General features: G+C 51.3%; 4 protein-coding genes across 4 annotated transcripts; 2 read left to right on the top strand and 2 right to left on the bottom strand.

The window, feature by feature from the left end:
* Positions 1-6: 6 nt before the first annotated feature.
* On the bottom strand, positions 7-941 carry UCRPA7_6441 (putative s-adenosylmethionine-dependent methyltransferase protein; the record flags this gene model as incomplete). The annotated part of the gene is made up of 2 exons (XM_007918979.1): positions 7-790; positions 883-941. 2 exons carry the CDS (start codon positions 939-941, stop codon positions 7-9), a joined length of 843 nt encoding a protein of 280 aa, XP_007917170.1.
* Positions 942-1,704: 763 nt separating this feature from the next.
* On the bottom strand, positions 1,705-4,498 carry UCRPA7_6440 (hypothetical protein; the record flags this gene model as incomplete). Its single annotated transcript, XM_007918978.1, has 4 exons — positions 1,705-2,161; positions 2,309-2,789; positions 2,845-2,994; positions 3,394-4,498. 4 exons carry the CDS (start codon positions 4,496-4,498, stop codon positions 1,705-1,707), a joined length of 2,193 nt encoding a protein of 730 aa, XP_007917169.1.
* A 5,032-nt stretch (positions 4,499-9,530) lies between these two features.
* On the top strand, positions 9,531-9,806 carry UCRPA7_6439 (hypothetical protein; the record flags this gene model as incomplete). The annotated part of the gene is made up of 1 exon (XM_007918977.1): positions 9,531-9,806. One exon carries the CDS (start codon positions 9,531-9,533, stop codon positions 9,804-9,806), a length of 276 nt encoding a protein of 91 aa, XP_007917168.1.
* Positions 9,807-13,598: 3,792 nt separating this feature from the next.
* UCRPA7_6438 (putative tripeptidyl peptidase a protein) lies at positions 13,599-14,430 on the top strand (the record flags this gene model as incomplete). The annotated part of the gene is made up of 2 exons (XM_007918976.1): positions 13,599-13,869; positions 13,928-14,430. The coding sequence occupies 2 exons, from the start codon at positions 13,599-13,601 to the stop codon at positions 14,428-14,430; spliced, it is 774 nt and encodes a 257-aa protein (XP_007917167.1).
* Positions 14,431-19,032: the final 4,602 nt, after the last annotated feature.

Genomic DNA, 19,032 nt, shown 5'->3' with positions numbered 1-19,032 from the left:
CCTTACCTACCGCTCCTTTCTGAAGCAGAGTGTGCTGATGGTTTGCCCCTTAACACCACCGAAACTGAAGCTCGGATACTTCACTCTGCCGACTTGCACGAACCGTCCATCGTCGCCCTCTGCGCTCTCGCCTTCAAACCAGGTCTTCAGCTCGGCTTCCGTCCAGTTGCAGCTGGTGATCAGCAGTAGCCCGCCGGGCCGCACGAGCTTGAGCGCGCGTCCCCTATACCCTTCCACTATCCTCCGCCCCGAGGCGTCCCGCTCGTCGCTGAGGCTGATCGCGTCGAACGTTCCCTTGTCTAGAACCACGTCCCATCCATCTGCCTGCGCGCCGCCAAGCACTGTGTCGTACGGCCCGGCGAGAACGTCCCACTCCTCGAAGTCGACGCCCAGCGTCTCCCCCTCGTTGTCCTCTTGTCGCTCTGCGGCCTTGGTCGCAGCGATCTGCCGCGCCAGATCGACGCTCTTGGGGCTGTAGTCCACGCCCAGCAGCCTCCCGCGCCAGCCCTCGTCGCGCAGCGCAAAGAGCAGGCTGCCGTTGCCGCAGCCGAGGTCGAGGAACGAGTCGGCCGCCTTGTCCAGGCTCACCGCCGCGCCATTGCGATTGCGATTGCGATCGCCATTGTCATGTCCGTCCTCCTCTTCCCCGCCGCTCTCGCCTTCGGGGGTCCGCGCCTCCAGGAACTCGAGCAGCTTCGCCTCGGCGTCCGAGTCGTCGAACCAGACGGTGCCGATGTCCGAGGGGTTGGTCGCGTGGTTGGAGAGCTCGGTCGTGTACAGGCTGTCCCAGCTGCGAGGAGGCAAGGCAAGCGAGTCAGTCGTAACGTCCTGAAGACATGGAGAAGAGGGTTTCCGGAGAGGGAGGAGGTAGAGGAGACGAACTATTCCTTTGTGCCCAGCTCAGAGGGCTCGAGATGGGCGGGCCTCGCGGGGTCGGCCATGTGAGTATTCGTTGTCAAGTCCTCGTCCAGAAGGCGCAACAGGTATGCGAGTTGCCTATTAACCAGACTGCCTAGTCTTATTACCTCTACCACTGCAGTGACATATCTCAATTAGTCACGCGGATTCCGAGCATGTCCAGTTATAGCTGAAGAGCTCGGCGGGTTGTTCGATCGAGGGGCAAGTGGCAGAATTCTGGAACTGGAAAGCGGAGAGGAAGCCCTACAAGCAAGGCACCCCACATCCACCCCCCTTTTGGTGTATAATACCAACATGCTTATCAAGAGCGATATCACCACCGCATATTCATGTGCCCGTTCATCGAGTATCGATCAAAGCAGTGCTGTGGCGCCGTAATTGAAAGCTTTTGTAGGCAAATGGGGATATAGAACTTAAGGAAAAGATCAACTTTGGACCTGATCCCTTCATGCAAGGTCCAAAATCTTCATATCGTAGTGAAATCATGACACATCCATTTACCTCCCTTTGCACGCCATGCTACTCAGTCATCCGTGTCCAACAACTCATCTTCAACCAGTTGGGCTAATGACCCAGTGGTCAGCCAGCCACCGCAATAGAAGTGAGGGTATCTATGTGAAGACCCTCCCATTTTAGCCCAACGTCCCTTTCAATCCAGACTCTACCCTGTCAATCCCGACCGGGTTCATACTCTACTGACCAGCCCGCATGCATATATATACGGAAGGGCAAAACCCACTCGCCATCAAGTCTTGTCCACCGACCACGTCCCTCACATGACCCAACCTACCCGAGCGTCCACACGGGTGCCTTAACGAGGACCTGGCGGCCACGAACCTCGACGGCCATGAAGCCGGCGAAGCGTACCTTATTGCTGTCCTTGGGAGGTAGAGCTGCATTGCCAGCCGAGTCAGTACCAGCTTGACCACCAGTCGAAGAAGTGCTGCCCTTCCTGCTCCCGCTTCCGGGAATAAGCGAGGAGGGAGCGTTGCTGAGTAAGTTTGAAATTGTTGACATACCAGCTCTAGACTTTCGGTCCTTACCACCCTTTTCATCCTTACCGCTGTCTTCGTCATCATCAACGTCGGCATCTCCCCTGGTTTCGATGGGCGGCAATGCTGTCTTCTCCACATCCATGATGCTCGGCTGGACGGTATCAAGGGGGTGAGGATAGGTAACTGCAACATCACGGCTTTCCAGCGATAAGTTTGCTGCAATTCCCACAGCAAGCTCGACAATCATGCTAGCACTCCCGTCAACCCCAGCGGGTGGAGGTTCTGTCAAATGCTGAAATAGACTGGCTGTCAAATTGGTCGTTGCCCGCCGCGTGAAATCTGTGCGATGACTGGTAGCCTCTGCTGATGAGAGCACGCGTTGTAAACCCTCTAACGTTGCCATTCTCCAGCTAATGACCTTTGAGGTAAGAGCATCGAATTCTTCTTGGCTGTTCATGGTATAGCTGTACCGCCTGATATTGTGCTCAATTTCCTTCAGCTGCCTGCTGAGTTCCGGGTCTAGCGCAGGGTGGAAACACTGGTCAAAGATCTCATCTACGACCCATCTTGTAATTACAGCGCGGCCCACAGCGGTCATCTCCTGCTTTCCAGTTTTCAAAGCGTCGGCACTGACATATTTGTCGAGCCAGGAGGGCAATGAAACCCAATCCTTCCTGATGTTGAAGGAAAGATTATTGATTGCGCCATTAAGCCGGTTGAAACGCGTGCTGTATTCATTATCATCTAGAGCCGTGCGCGATTGGGACATCCTCTGATTGGCAACAGCATTCTGCAATTGCTCTACCTGAGTGTTAAGCTGCTCAATCTGGGTCTTGCCATCAAAGTAGAGGCGTTTAACGTTCTTGTACTTTGTCACTACTAACATGTCAGTTTGCGATCTCACATACTGCAAGCACTCTCCGAAACTTACGCAGATCCTTGAATGCTTTGTCTGACTCGGCGTCACCAGAAGGCTGCGGGCTGTTGCGACCCTCACTTTGGCCTTGGCCCTCATACGGCGGCCTTTCTTGAATGGTGCTTTGGCGATAATTGGGGTTGTTGCCAGTAGCATTCGATGGGGCTGGAGGAAGAGGGTTGTTCATATTGGTCTGTTGACTGTGCCTATAGCCTGGTGGGGGTCCGGGGGGAGGCTCAACTTGACCACTCCGGCTTTTGTTTTCTGTGTCTTGCGATCTTCTATTCGGAGGAGGTCCTCCAGGGGGCGGCGCCATTGTTTGCTGCTGCTGTTGCTGCTGTGCTTGTGTCTGTTGACCTTGTTGAGCTGGTGGCTGGCTTGGCGGTGGAACCTGTCGGCCAGTAACTCCCTGGACCTGAGCGTAATTAACGGCAGGAGTAACGGCGGGAGAGGTCTGCGCAGATTGCAGGTTGAGGGGGTTTTGATCTGGATCTGTTATGGGTGATTCACGCGACAGCTGAGAGATAGTCTCTACGTTCTGTTGCGAATTGGTGGCCAAGTGACCTGTATACACCTGCTGTTGCTGTCCGCCTGGATATTGTGCTTGCGGGGAATTGGTGGTGAATTGGTATTGCTGAGTGGCCGGATCGAAAGTGATTTGGTTGAACTGTTGCTGAAGCTCGGGCGGTATCTGACCCTGCACTTGTACGTGGCCCTGCTGGCGGTACCCGATATCGTCTGGTCCGTAAGGCGAGGTCTCGTGGTCGTTGGTATTCACACGCCGAATAGTAGATTGCTGAGCTTCGTGAGGATTCTGCAGGTGCTCGTGGTTAGATTCGTCAACTGAGTACAGATCTGTAAATTCTCCTACGCCTTGAAGGGGGGACGGCTGGGTGTGCGAGCCCTGGTGCTGCCAATCGATAGGCTGGTTCTCGAGCGAGACCTGGGACGGGCCGGTCCTAATGGCGGGCGGGTTACTCACGCGCTTCGAGGGTCTGCGAGCAAGGCCGCCGGTATTGTCGTAGTGATCGCGAGTCGATGTCGAACCACTGTTGCCGCTCAGGATGTTCCTAATAAGTCTCCGTGTGCTTCGCTTGGGCTCGGGCGGCGGGGCTTGCTGATGGTGGGGTACGCCTGGCTGACCCTGGGGGATGTTGGATGAAGCAGCCTGCAGAGCAGAGGGGAGGTCGTCGACGGAGCTTGAGGCAAAGCTGGGATGCAGCTGCTGTGGGTGTATCGGCGTCGTGACCTGAGGATAGCGTTGGGATTGTGATCTATTAACCGAGTCTGCGAAGTCTTGGGCGGCCTTCTGCTGTCTAGCGTCGAAGACGGACTGGCTGTGACCGTGCAGCGGCTGCTGATGATTGGGGTTTAGGGGAGGTTGATTACCGGCAGGGCCAAAGACATTGACACCATGCGCGGGCGGGAGAGGAGGCTGCTGCTGGCTGCTCTGAAGTTGTGGTTGTAGTTGTGTTGGAGGTCCCCTTTGATCAAAGGATTCGGTTGACGAGGCTGAAAGGGCGGGTATGCCAGCGCCGCCGGGGCCAGCGCTCTGCTGCGTCTGAATCTGACTCTGCTGACCGGCAGGAGGGGGACCAGCACCAGCAGCCGAGGGCTCAACGAGAGAGTGTTGAGACCGGTTCTGTCTGCCAGTGCGACCGAAAGGCATTATTTAGACGGTCGGGAAGGGCTTGAAGCTGCTGGCTGCTGCTGCGCTCTCGCTCGACTGCTGCTTGTTACGACGATCCAAGCAGGACGGGGGAGGCGAAGTCAGGTCGCTCCAGTCAGTCAGTAATTAGTTACAGGTCAGAGCGAAGCAAGCAAGCGGAGGAGACTTGAGGTGCAATGGGCTGGCTGGTGCTTCTCAGGATCAGCCGGGCGTCTCTTCCAGTCCCAAATGGCCCTGGGACCCCTCTTCGCAGCTTTGCAGGGGCCCGCTGCGATCCAACCTAGACCTTGGTGAGGCTGTGCTGCGTCTTGCCCCTAAGTTAACCACCCTTTCCGCTTGTGTGCAGTCGTGCTGACTCTGTGTGCCGCAAGCTCCTTTTTCCTTGTCTCTCTTCGCTTCCGTTCACAGCGTTCCGTTCAATCCTCCATTCCTAATTGGGCTCTGCCGTGGGAAGGACGGGTTGTCGTCGTCGGGAGCTCAGCGGAAAGGAATAGCCAAAGACTTGCACGCTTCGAAGTTGACTGTAGATGGGCAAATGAAGAGCACCAAGTAGGGAGCTAAGCTTACCCCGCGGTGCCACTTTGATGGCGCCTTTCCTTGGACGGAAAGGAAGTGAAGAGAGAGAGAGCTCTCCTGGACTCTGGTATGATGACGAGAATTGGAAGTTGGAAGGAAGAAGATCTGGTGGGGAGAAGAGCCGTGCGATAGGAAGGAGATCAACTGCTCCAAAGCTGCAAAAGAAGGGAAGCTGCCAATCACTTTCCTCTCCTATCGCTTTTTCTCTCTCCGCTCGCTCCTCTTCAGCCTGGCGAGGCACACAACCCGACTTTCTTGATGGAGCCCCCAAGAGGCTCCCAGCTAATTATCGGGTCCAACAGCTTTTTGCTTGTCTTTCTAGCTGTCTAGCTGTCTTACCATCATACCTATATGGCTACATCTCCTCTACCGTGCCGCCTAGCTAGGTACTCAGTTCTCGACAGCTCCACAATCTTCGGGATACTAATTGACTATCTGCCTTGTTGAGTGCAAGCCATCTACTTTAGTCTGAGGTGGCTTCAGCATTTGAACTATGAGCATCCCCGCGTGGTATGATTCTGCCACGATGTGGCAGCGTGTGCGCCGCAGGCTATTTCTGCTTGTGTTGAGTACTTGACCCGCTAGCGTTGCTTACCCATTATACCATACCTACCTAATGTAGTTTTGAACCTCTTTTTAAAGTTCAATGCCGATGCATTGTGTGCCCACCGCACTCTTGATGGCCAAGGCGCCGCTCACTTTAGTTGAGTTCATCTGAAGTGTCTTTCGTGGGGGAGCTACTCAGCAACTCACCACGGGGAGGCTTGGGGAAGCTTCTGTGGGCTCTGCCCCAAACTACAGAAAGAAAGTGGGCAAAGCTGAAAAAAACGGCGCAATGCAGGCGTGCGGTATTATGTCGCTTGCTGGATGGGGGCCCATCGGTCCATCGGTGCTTCGTTTCTTCAACAGCAACGTAGCTTCACGACGGATTCTGGTGCTGCATTCCGCATCAAGTTCTGCAATGCACCTCTCCAATATCTCACTCTCGACGGTGATGAATCTGTTGGGATCGACGAACACCAAGAGGTGCAATGCAGTCTTCCAAGCTAGGTGGCCCCCCCAGACCAGCTTGCATCATCCATGGTACGAAGTAGCCCACAGTTGGGGTATTTGGTTGCAGCAAAGTGGAGGAAGCTAGCATTCCCACAGCCGCCTCTAAATATAGCAGCGGCTGGTCCTGCCAGCGAATCTTGGCGTCCGATGGGGTCCCCCTTCGCTTTGTCGGGTGTCACCGAGGGTCGCATTGGAGAGTGGCAGGTGTCGAAGTGTCTCGCCTTTGACCTCTCCATATTATTGCTGTCCTGCATGCTTCTCGAACGTCCTTCTTTCCACCCCAGTTCTGCAAATCCGACAAGCAAGACCGGGTTGCGAACCCATGATGGATTCAACGAGTACGCGCATATCTGACAGGTGAGGAAAAGGTGTGGTCAGAACCCAAATGCCGAATAAGCACCGCGATACACTGATCGCTGTTACTCTTTGAGACAACAAGCATAGTCCGAGCCACCGTAATAGGCTCGCTGTTCGCGAATAGAGCCGCTTGTCGGGCGATCATCCATCAGGAAAGGCCGAGGCATCTCATTTCATCTCAATCAGCCGTGACGGCATCATTTGAGGCGGTTTACGTGGCTATCATTATCTTCAGTCGGTGAGACATACTATAAGCACCTTCCCAGAGTGGAATTTGACAGCGGAGGGCATTCCGCTCCCAGTATTCTGGGTCGCTGGAAAGGGGAAAGGTATCACAGACGTCATGGCGGCCGCCGCTGCTCAGACGACTTTGCTGACTGCGCGCTTGCGGCTCGTTCCTCTTGCAGAAGAACATCTTGAGTTCGAGGTGGCTTTAGATGCAGATCCAGATGTGATGCGCTTTCTTGATGTGCAACCCCGTACTCGTGAGCAAGTCGAGGAGAAGCACGCCCAAAGACTCGCCGTAGCCAAGTGTGTTCCTGGTCTAGGCTTCTGGGCGGGCTTCAATCTCGACGACAAGTTTGTAGGTTGGTGGATACTGGCACCCCCCGACAGACCGGATCAAGGCCCGCTGGAAGGCCAAGCCGAGCTTGGATATCGACTGCTGCCTCAGTTTTGGCGGCAAGGTCTTGCTAAAGAGGGCGCACAAGAGCTGATGCGGTATGGCTTCGAGAACATGGACCTAGGAAGGATCTTTGGGGAAACAATGGCCATTAACGTGCCCTCCCGGAAGACAATGGAGTCTTTGGGGATGCACTATACGCGCACACTCTTTGACCTGCACTTCGAGGGCGTCATCCCCGGCAGTGAACAAGGGGAGGTCGAGTACGCTATCACCAAAGACGAGTGGTATGCTCGAGGACGACCACCGCCATGAGGGTAACTGCGTAGGTACTAGCCAGTTTGCATTGGCATACTTTGTACTATTAGGAGTATACCTCGAGAGTCCAGCCATGCTTGAAGAAGGCGCCTATCTCTCTATGTTTTCGGAGCCATAAATTAGACGATGTAGTCCAGATATTCTTCTACCGCAGTCATGACGCGAAGATATGCTTCATATCTCTTCGTCTCGCTTTGTTAGATAGCCTTGGTGCTTTAATGAGGCAATTTGGTTTGGCACAGGGTGGAGCCACAGGTGCCACCTGCGTGCGGTATTCAAATGGCTCAAAAGCATTACGGACTTGAAAGTGAACCCGATGATCTTAATACCCACTTCCAGATGAGTCTTCACACAATCTATATATCTCATTTGGACATAGATCTCAGCTTGAGAAGGATTGCTCGGTGAACTTGACGAGTCGAGCAGCTGCTGCAGCAGAGCCAGTCCCTCTTCTTCATCTTTTAAAGATTCTATCAACTTGTGCTTCAACCCAGGGGACTTCACCAAAGTGTCAAAGGATGTATTTCGCAGATCTCGTTAGTATTTATGTGATTACCCTAACAAATTGTGAGGACATGGTTGTCCAATGACAAATTTAATGCTCTCAGGATTACACACACGTAGTGTACTATAGAGTATCAACAGTTATGATGAAGCGTGTATGATAATACAAGTAGTGGCTCGAATCCTCCTTGTCAGCAGGTCCATCCTTACTCAGTGGCAGTTACGACGGTCTTGTTTAGCTGGAATCAGTTCTGACATCAGGGGCTTGGCACACGAATTTGAGGCTATCAAGTAAATGTGGGTCGTTAGGGTATTCAATAGATTGCGCAATGCTTTCCAGTGATCACTAGATCCATTTGTACAGACCCACCTCTGAAGTTGATCTAGGTTTGTCGATGATTTCAAAGATGAGGATATCTAACTCATAAGGGTGTAATGGGAACTAGAACTGTGAATTAAGCATATTTGTTCGACATGTGAAAGACATTCATGAACCGTTGATGGATCCCAGCCGAGCGCTGTGAGTGAGGCCAAGCGACTTACTAAACCGCCCCACCTAGAAGCGATTACGATCCTCGTTGCGGATCCTTCTCTGCCTGTATTGTGAGCGATCTCCGACCTAATACCCCTGAAAACTTATCAGCTGTGGAGTGGGTGCGGATGATGCCCACGCGGCTTCCCCCAGAGGGGAGGCCATCGGGTGCTATAGTGGCTCGGGAGGGCCCTAACGTGTAGATTCCATTCTTCTTTCGTTAGATTCTGGAAAACGTGCCATTCTTCAAGTCGAGGAGAGTCTCCCTCGCAGCCAGTTCTTTTCAGAGATCTGGTGCGCACCGAGTCAGTCGATATGGGGCTAGCGGTCGGGATGTCTGATCACCTTGGCTCAAGCCGGCGGACCAAATTCCTGATCCTTGCGCTAATAGCCTCACTATCTTCGATATGGTTTCTATGTAGGACATATGACTTCATCCCAAGGGTAGGTGTAAACCTTCAAAATCTCAGATTTCGATGCGGAATAATAAGGTCTAATATTATCAGGTCACGGCTACCGCTCCGGCCGCCAACGTCCCGGAACCGAATACTGTTACATCGGACGAAACAAATAATGGCACAGTATACGCCGAAGAACCTGTCTCCGCAGAGGTCGTTCCGGAGCCTGTGTTCCCGGATAATGTCGCCGTGATTATTGAGACCAACCCCGACTCGGTGGACAACCTGGTTCCGATAATGATGCACTTTTCGAATGTGCTTGGATCGCAGTGGCCAATTATTCTCTACACCCTCGAGGAGAACTGGAATCAACCCTCCTCGGTATTATTCTCCAAGGCCATCGACTCGGAGCGCATCCAAGTCCGGTTTTTACCCAACGGCACTGAGTTCGAAGGCCACTATTCTTTATCAGTATTTATGACGCAGCCTTGGATATGGGAACAACTTGAGTCAGCACAGCGAGTCCTTTTCTTCCAACCCGACAGTATTATTTGTTCGAATGCGGAAGTGTCAATCGAAGATTTTCTAGAATGGGATCTGATAGGGGCCCCAATAGATCCGCAATTCGGCCAAGGATACAACGGTGGCTTGACTTTGAGAAATCCCAAAGCAATGCTAGAGCTAGTCCGTCAAAAGAGTTTCCAGGACGACTTGTCGGGCGGTGGTCCGGAGAACGTATTCGAAGATCAGTGGTTCTACGTCAAGCTTAAAGAGCGAGGAGCAAAACTCCCTGATGTGGATGTTGCGAAGACCTTCTCGGTCGAAACAATATACTACGAGAAACCCTTTGGCTACCACCAGCCGATGAGGTGGCAGGAAGCTCGCATGGATGACATCAAGCAGTGGTGTCCGGAAGTGGGAATGCTGATTGGAAGGCGGTTCTCTTAACTCAATATGTACAGCATTGTTTCCATGGCGATATGGCTCATTTCTTTATACGAGGTGTACAATTAGCTTCGATTTCAAATCGGCGTTTGGGGTTAAGAGACGGTAAGGAGCATTCCGATAGCAACTTAATTTTGCAAACAATATGAGTAGTGATGTTGTGTTTCTTCGGAGACCCCAGGTGATTAGGCTAACATGGAATCTCTGTCTCGGATGCTCACATGCACGCTCATGCGGCCATTCAGGGGAGCAGCCGTTGTCATTGCACGTGGCGTGTGGTTGGACCTCTTTAGGTATTATTTCGGGGTATCACCGAATGGCGTGGTGAGGATGACAATCCGAAGGTGATTTCTACGATAGTCTAAGCTACACCGAGACGATGGAATCGTGGGCGATCTATCCGTGCAAAACCAAGCAATCGAATTGTGGTGCTAAAGGGGTACTCACCTTAACTTTAGATGATGACAGCCATTTAATCTCAGCAATTGATATTTACTAAGCGTATTTGAAGTCGGCCTCAAGATGAAATGCTTGTCATATGAGTAGGGTACAAGATTGCGGCTTAGTATTGGAACTGTCCAAAAAAGAACGAAGAAAGGAGAAAAGAAAAACCACCAGAACGAGCCTCCTGCTGAAACGCTCAATCCCAAAATAGGCCTAATAATGAACCATCATTGACTGAATAGGGCATGCCTCTTCCCGTCACTCGTCAGGAATATTAGGTTGATCGCTGCTTTGGAGAGAGACACGAAACCTCTTTCAGCTCCTATCTGTGGTCTGCCGGTCCGCGGACTAGGTTCCATGTGGGAGCCCGCTCCACAAATCACCCAGTACCATGTCGCGCAACATGACGAAAATCGAAATGACGATCGCGTGGTTTTGAGACCTTGATAATGGTGTACTGTATGTCCACCGGGACTCGAGTTGAGCAAACCAGGCTCACCCGTGGCCGGCGACGATATCTGATCAGAACGCCACACGAGCAAGCCGAGGGAGCTCAGAATATGATATGGTCTCTCACGAAATCAGAAACATTTTTAGATTGATATTAATTCCGACCTGAGACACTTGTGCCTCGCTACCTGTTGAGTCACTTACACGCTTTGTGAATCACGACCCTGTTGTCTCACTCGCATCGCTGTCTTGCTGGGTTGACTATGTATAGCTCTGTGAGACTACCTTCTGTTTGTCAAGCTAGACCTAGCTGGGATTTTCAATGTTTGCACAATACTTCAATGCTTCTAGAATATTCAATAACATATGGGAGCTTGGGAAGATCTCAGGAGCAACACATACGGTCAATTCAATTGAAAGATAACCAACTCAAATTGAGTCAATCAAATAATTGAATGAGACCACGTGAGATAACGACAATCCAATTCCTTCAAATTAATCTCCAGCATTCAGGTTACCAAGGTTAGTCGTGACTAACAGCGCTGGCAAAGACGGTTGTGTCACGATCGAGCATCCGAATTGCGGCAAGAACGAACGAAGGACCCCTGCTGCGCAAATATCTAACTCAATGACGTCTACCAATTACCTTAGAAATCTGCGCAGAAGCCCTCATCTTTCTTCCTCTTCTGTCTCCTATTCCCGTATCCCAGGTCTATTGTAACCACGGGTTCGTATTTTTGTGCCGTGGAGCAGGGGAGTTCGCCCATCTTCAAGCAGAGGTCCGTCGATGACATCGGCTTCCTGCATCCTTGCCTCGACGCTTTGGGCGTGTTCTCGACAAACCTACGACGGACGCCCGAGAAACAACCGTGACACATGATTGCATTTGTGTGTGATTGGGGATCCCTTCAGCTTCCGATACCCTTCATTGTGACTCTTCATTGTGTCTACAGCTGACGAGATTCGATAGCCATAAATCCCTGGCAGCTCCGCCCATCTCGAAAAAGATCGCGAGCAACTATTCAGTCTCTGATCTAGGACTTTTACCATCAAGAGCAACTCCTGCCGAAGATTCCGATTATTGAACCAAGATGCCTACCTCAACAATATTGATGTTGATGCACTTCTCCTTGGTGGCATCCGCTTTTGACAGCTTTGGGCCAATAGGTCGAAGAGCAGATCGTCGAGCAGTGGGATTCATATCAGTTGCTGATGCCCAATTCGACTTCAAAGACTACGAGCTGACGCATGTTTGCTTCGACTGCTCGCGTCCAAACCCTGACGAGATGTACAACTGCACGTTAAAGTTCAATTGGTATGACCCAAACGCAAAGCTCGAGAATAACGTCACCAGTTGTTCATGCTCGACATCCTGGAACTGGGATGGAGTGGCCACGAGCCAGGGCCCACGGAACGACTACGACATTGATACATACAACATCTGTTTCCGGGGACCAGAGACATTTTTCGAGATGAAGGTCACCAGGTTCGCGCACGAGAAATTCTCTCTAAATATGGCACATCGATACAAGGATTCCCAGTAGGCGAACCTATACAACACCCTAAGCTTATAAACTGGAGAGCCATAGCTGACGATTTCAAAGTAATTTTACACCGCCTTGGATTTATCCTACTACGTTCGCGACGCCCAATTTTAGTCTGCCGCTTCTCAGCAAAGATGAAGAAGGAATGACGTATTACCACGCAGGGCCAATACCTGCCCAGATAACCCAGCTTACCGATTGAAGCTCCATGAAATATTCATTTTGGTTCTTCCTCTGCCCATAGTCTCTCGGGTTTCGTGGTGCCCTTTGGTTTTGTTGGCAAGTCCAGCGAGTATGTTTTACATGAGATAGATCGAGATTACTAGAGAACGGTGGCTGGCTGAATTGGTGTTTGGAGATAAGGGGCTGTCACTAACTTCCAGCTGAAGGGGTTGGTAGGAGAGTACAACAGAAAACAGTCTGGAGGACGTTAACACTGGGGGTTCTTTGACAAGGAGAGTCGCGAGTAATTAGATGTATGGATTATTAACCTGCTTTGACCGAATGCCGGTATCAAGTCACAATAGTTGCCGAGTGGAGTGGACAGTTTGCGTATAACGAAGGGGTGCGGTCATGTAAACTTGGAGCCGCTTGTGTGGCTGCCGGTCGGCTGCCGTTTGTGGAGTGCGGTAGTCTTCTGCCGCCCGCCAACGGCTGCTACCACACTTAATTTTGTGCATGAACAAAGCACGGCAGATATTCAGATAAAGTAATAGGTCACAGTATTGGATAAGAGTGACGGAGCCGTACCTTTTCGGCAGGAAGAGATTGCAATCCAAAAGCGGAACCTCTATTCGGCGCGCTTGCAAGCATGATGGGGATCGTCCGCCGCCCCATATTGCTTAGATCAAAAAGAGACGTGATATTCAGATATCCAAAAGCCAAATAGTACTAAGCCAGCGTTCCAAGAAACTGCAAGGGAGGACTCATCGGTATAAATAGGTCATGGGGCACCAGCGGTTGCTTGGACCATGGAAATGGAATGCGTGCAACCCAAATGAGTTTGCGTGCGCCGAGAAAGACAGGTTTAAAGTGTGCAACATGCTCTTTGAGTAAAACGGTCATGTTCGTAATGACTTGGTTGGACCGGAAGCTTAACGATATCGTCGATTAAACCTAGGTGTTGTCTTCATCGTAGTCGTCAATTCTCTCAAGCCGAACTTCTCTCTCGCGTACGATTCTTGACTTCCTTCAGCTGAATCGATTGACTCCGGTATAGTCGTTCTTTCTGGCTACCTTCTAACCTTGCAATATGCGCTCCTTACTCCTATTTGCGGGAGTGGCCCACGCGGCTGTGATGCGAGTCGCCCTCCCTGGAAACGTATACATTGCCAGCACGCCAGACTCAGAAGAGCAAATGACACTGCAGGTTGGCTTAAAGCTACAGAATATTGACCAGCTCGAGGCCAAGCTGAAAGCAGTATCTGACCCCACAAGTCCAGATTATGGGAGATATCTAGATGCTGCTGAGGTCAACGCTATCTTCAGTCCGGCTAATGACTCTCGAGTTGCTGTGCACAACTGGCTGAGGAAAGCTGGTGTGTCTGAGATTGCTGATTTTGGCTCCTACATCAACTTCGCTGCAAGTATCGGCACAGCAAACAGATTACTTGGCTCCTCGTTTCACTGTGAGCATATCTGATCAGTAGCCATGTTTGATAGCTTAGAGATACTGACCATGGCCAGACTTCATGGTGGAGGGCGTGCAAAAATTGCGCACTCTAGAATACTCAATTCCGATTGAACTGGATAAGCATGTTGAACTTGTCTCTCCAACTACCTTTTTTGGCAAGACAAAGACTCATGCAGTCTTTCCCCCTCGAGAGATGGTAGACGGCATAACGAGTCGCCAAACTGCAAACAAGACCCTGAACTGTCTCAGGCTGATCGAGCCTGGCTGCTTGGAGGAGATGTACAACTATGGCAACTACAAGCCTAGTTCGCCTTCTAAAAGCCGCGTTGGGTTTGGAAGCTTCTTGAACCAGTCCGCCCGTCAGGAAGATTTGTCAAAGTACCAGCGTGACTATGAGCTACCACTGACGAACTTTAGTGTGACTCTCATCAACGGGGGCGAGGACCACCAAGATCCTCGTGGAGATATTGGGGAGGCTAACCTAGATTCTCAATTCATGTCAGCGGTAACAAAATCATTACCATTGACACAGTTCATCACTGGCGGCTCGCCGTAAGTTAGTTAACGAATGCTGTGTACACATGACTAATATTTGCAGGCCATTCGTTCCCAATCTACAAATTCCAGATGAAGCATCAAACACGAACGAGCCTTATCTGGAATATTACCATTATTTGATGAATGTGACCAATGAAGCTCTGCCTCAAGTCATATCAAACTCGTACGGCGACGACGAGCAAGTCAGTTCAAACAAATAGTAGTTAAGCATGTGCTGCTCGTCTTGCTAACACTATAGTAGACCGTACCCCAAGAATATGCCACTCGTGTTTGCAATCTCATTGGTATGATGGGTTTGCGCGGTATCACAGTCCTAGAATCTTCAGGAGATGCAGGCGTTGGCGCTCCTTGTCGATCTAACGACGGCAAGGACAGTCCGGAGTTCACGCCTCAGTTTCCTGCCACATGCCCCTACATAACAGGTGTAGGGGGCACGCAAGCGTATAAGCCGGAGGTGGCCTGGATGGGCAGTGGTGGAGGTTTCTCCAACTACTTCCCTACCCCGTGGTACCAAAAGGAAGCTGTCTCCAGTTACCTAAATCAGTACATTAGCAACGCAACGAGGACATATTACGAGCCGTATGCAAATTTCTCTGGTCGTGGCTTTCCAGACATCTCGGCTCACAGCCTATCTCCCCCGTAAGTTCTCACCTTTCACGTTTTGTTTTCGTGTAAGGAGCTGAGCTCACAATGTCGAATAGGTACTACTATGTCAAATCTGGGGCTGGTGGTTACACTGGTGGCACTTCTGCCGCCTCACCTGTAGTCGCTGGTATCATTGCTCTCCTGAATGATGCTCGACTAAAGGCAGGCCAGCCGACAATGGGATTCATCAATCCTTGGCTGTACAGTACGGGAGTCAAGGGATTGACAGACGTGACAAGTGGCAAAGCCACTGGCTGCACCGGGACCAATTTTCAGACCGGACAAACTGTTAGCGGAGGCGCTGTGATTCCGTACGCATCGTGGAATGGGACCACAGGCTGGGACCCTGTGACTGGTCTGGGAATGCCGAACTTTGCGGAGTTGGTGAAGTTGCTGGGGGGACCTGCTAGCAGTTGAGGCATGAAGAAGGGCAGTTACTGTATTGGAATAAATGATGGTGCAATACTGCCTTAGGCATACCATACAACAGGCCAGGTGTAGTAACAGTAAAGATCGCGAAAGCATGACGGCCATGCACAAAGAACCATTGTGACTTGGAATGTCTCTTTATTGACTTTTCCGTCTAATCTCACATAACTATGTACAGCTTGCTTCACATCTATCTTCATAGAGGAGGCTCGGGTCGTGATAGGGGTGGCTCAGCCCCAGCTCCCTCGACATCGGTCAAGGGGTATGATGTTTGGGGCAGAGACTCAAGGTGTTTTCTGTGATGCTCATTTGCCTTACTATGTTAGCAATAGCCACCAAAATAACGGGACAGGTTGTGCATACGAAAGGCAGTCCGCAGTAATTGCAGGTGGCAATCTCGGGTTTGTCCGTATTGATAAAGATCCTCGGGTGTCCAGCCGGACCGCCGCCACCGTCGCATGACACTATACGGTCATGTGTCCAGCGAACTGGCTGCTTGTGAATGAGTTCGATAGCTGCGAAGGGTTGAGGCTGTAGAGCCGGTGGAATTAGCAATGTGGTCTCAGGACAAGTCTACACAATGCAGGCGGCACATACCTGAAGGTCGAAGTCCGTTTGCTCGAACCGCGGGCCCACCATCGCCTGGGTTCGGGGCTTTTGGTTTCTGGACCATATCCCGGCTCGATTGGGTGCCTGTGCGACTTCTGCGGGAGGTTGACCGTCCAGCTTGGGGATGGGGGAGCTCGTGTCTGGCTTGGGCGTGACGGCCTTGCTAGCGTCCAATTGATGCGCCGTTGCGGTAAATGTTCGCCGCGAGGCCCGTAGGCTCTGCGACAAATGCCGTACTGTCCTGAACCGTGCCGCCGACATTATGTAGCCCGCTGATGTGGAGGAATTGAAGGGGAGGTTTCAATGCCGGATGGATGTCCTTGGTGTTTAAGCTCTCGTACTGGGATCCTGAGACCCGGAAGGTGGCGGACAAAAGAATCCCCATCTCCGAAATATTTTTGGGAGCAGGAGCTCCAAGCTATCTGCGAATAACTGGCGATTTATTTACAACAAAGTCGTTCCATCCACATCTGACTGCCACTTGACTGTTATGCGCAAGTTGCCTTGACTTGTCTTCCTATTTGAGAGACAGACTTGCGTTTCAGGCGCCAACATCTAACCACGGATCAACATTCTGTGGATGCGACCAGCTTGTGAGAGCCTAGGTATATACCGTCGCGCGACTTTTAGCTCATCGAGTCCCGACCGTAAACTTGCACTTGAAAACTCTCGTCTATCAAGATGGCGACACAGACCCCAAAAGGTCAGCCTTCGGCTAGGCTGCTGACTATGAAGTTCATGCAGCGAGCAGCTGCAACTGGGTCATCACCGACGACACCTAAATCCGAGGATGAGCATTCCGCAAAGCGCCGTAGAACGTCTGGGAAGGTGTCTCCTACCACCCCTAGCGCTCCGCTTTTCGATCAGAAAGCTGTTCAGGCTGCGCTTGAGGAAGAAGAGCGAAAGCGACAGGCTGCTTTAGAGAGACAGGCCATAGAGCTCGGAGACTCGCGATGGGTTTTGGATGTCCAAATACCTACCTCGAAGAGCAGCGTAGCTGCTCAGACTCCCCTCAACATTGTGCAAGTAGGATTTGCTCAGATTGATTCTTCAGACACACCGGAAGACACGACAGGTCAGGTATCAGGAACGAAATCATTCGGTCCGAAGTCGAAGAAGCGAAATCACACCGAGGTATGTCTCCTGTTTGTACAGCATCTTCAGTGCAAGTGTTTGGACATTTATGCATGAACTACAGGCTAACTGGCTGCTAGACAAGTGACAAAGACACTCGCTCAGACAGCGATTCCTCCAGTTCGAGTGATGAAGATTCAAACGACGACACATCCCCAGTGCGAGATGGTCGCCGGGAGCAGGATCAACAAGCTCGCGACCTTGGCCAGCGTGATCCGAGGCGGGTAAAGTCCGATTTGAAGCACAGGCAACGTGAGGAGCAGACGAGAGCGCAACAATTCGCGGAGAAACGGCGAAAAAAGGACGTCAAGTTGAACAAATTGACATCCATCTCTTCTGCCGGCGGGTCTTCTCAGTCTGACTGGCTCTCCAGGATTACATGCCATGCATGTGGCAAGACGGGCCACAAGGCTAGTGACTGCCCGAACAAACGTTCGCGATGATTTCATCTTACTTGACTATGTTTTCACATGTATTACGGCCATAGCTGTGGCTATTCAAGTTTCTCTTGTGGAGCAAGTGCTCTTTGCCATCGCAGATATACTCCGTCGCGATATAGGCGATTTGCATACGCGCTTTTTGTGGAGAGGCAGCTTGCTATAGACAAAGCCTTGACCTGCTGCGCCCATCCTCAGGGGCAGTGCTCGAAAGGAGATTTAATTAACCCAGGGGCAGAGACGGACCGTTCTTCATGTCCATTAATCCGAAGCAATGCGTCACGGCTTTGCCGGTTTCGTGGCAAGGATGAACTGTGGGTGGAACTGTTGCGTTGAGAAGACCTTGATAGTCGCAAGCCTTCCTCCGGGAGGTTTTGCAACAGGGCGAGGTACTGGTGCGCATAAGAACGGCCTAAGGGAAGAATCCCAGCGTTGAAGGACATTTTCCTGCCGCTCTTACGGCTTCATGGAGGAGGCTGGTTAGCGATGCGCACACTATATGTGGCTCGGAATCACAGTCCTTGGTGACACCCAAGGACTGCTTTGATTTGGCTGTATCGCAATCGTTAGGCAAGGAATCGGGAGGTCCCCAGTTTTATATCAAGGTCACAGGCAGAAATGGGAAAGAACCGTGCATTGCAGCCGCCGAGAGTCCAGCCGAAGACCGAATGTGACGCGGGAGAGGTGCCGCGCCGTCTTATTTCTTCGGGTAAAAGAGTCAAAACCTGGCCTGGCTGTTTTGGTTTTCCGAGGTAGTGGTCCGCGGGAGACCTTCTTATTCCCACTTCATACCCTACAGGGCTTGCTCGAAGCGTCTACATTTGGAAACCGGTGAAGTGAACCTGACGTCTGTATGATAGCCAATTTGGCAAGATAGTTCAAATGGAAACTACAGCCCAATCCGGCGTTTTACTTTCCAGATAGGACATGTTTTGCCCCCAAATTTGTAAATATGGCTATTTCCAGTGGTAAGAATTGTTACCTTTCAATATGCCGTCTGTCAAGGGTTACTGATATACGTAGCTGTGTAAATGTGGTGCTGAGGCACTATTGTGAGCGTAATAGTATGGCTGATGGGAAGAGTATGGCCTTTGGAAGAATGGACAATACGTGGACTTTCACGAAGAATTGCTCTGACCTTGTCAACCCCAGTGACATTTGTCGCCTCGTGCTAGTTAGACCTCGATCATAGGATAAATTCTCAGTTGTCTTCCCACCTGCATCCTCGAAATTTCTACTCTTTCTAATTGATAGTTGTCTTTCGGAGATAGGGGCCATCACATGTAACAAGAGTTTTTCCTGTACAAACACGGCGAGATCAACGACAGACTTGCATGAAGAAGGGT

Source organism: Phaeoacremonium minimum (assembly GCF_000392275.1).
Source record: "Phaeoacremonium minimum UCRPA7 unplaced genomic scaffold PA7_03_scaffold_468, whole genome shotgun sequence".
Lineage (NCBI taxonomy): Eukaryota > Fungi > Ascomycota > Sordariomycetes > Togniniales > Togniniaceae > Phaeoacremonium > Phaeoacremonium minimum.
This window is presented reverse-complemented; position numbering and strand designations above follow the sequence as displayed.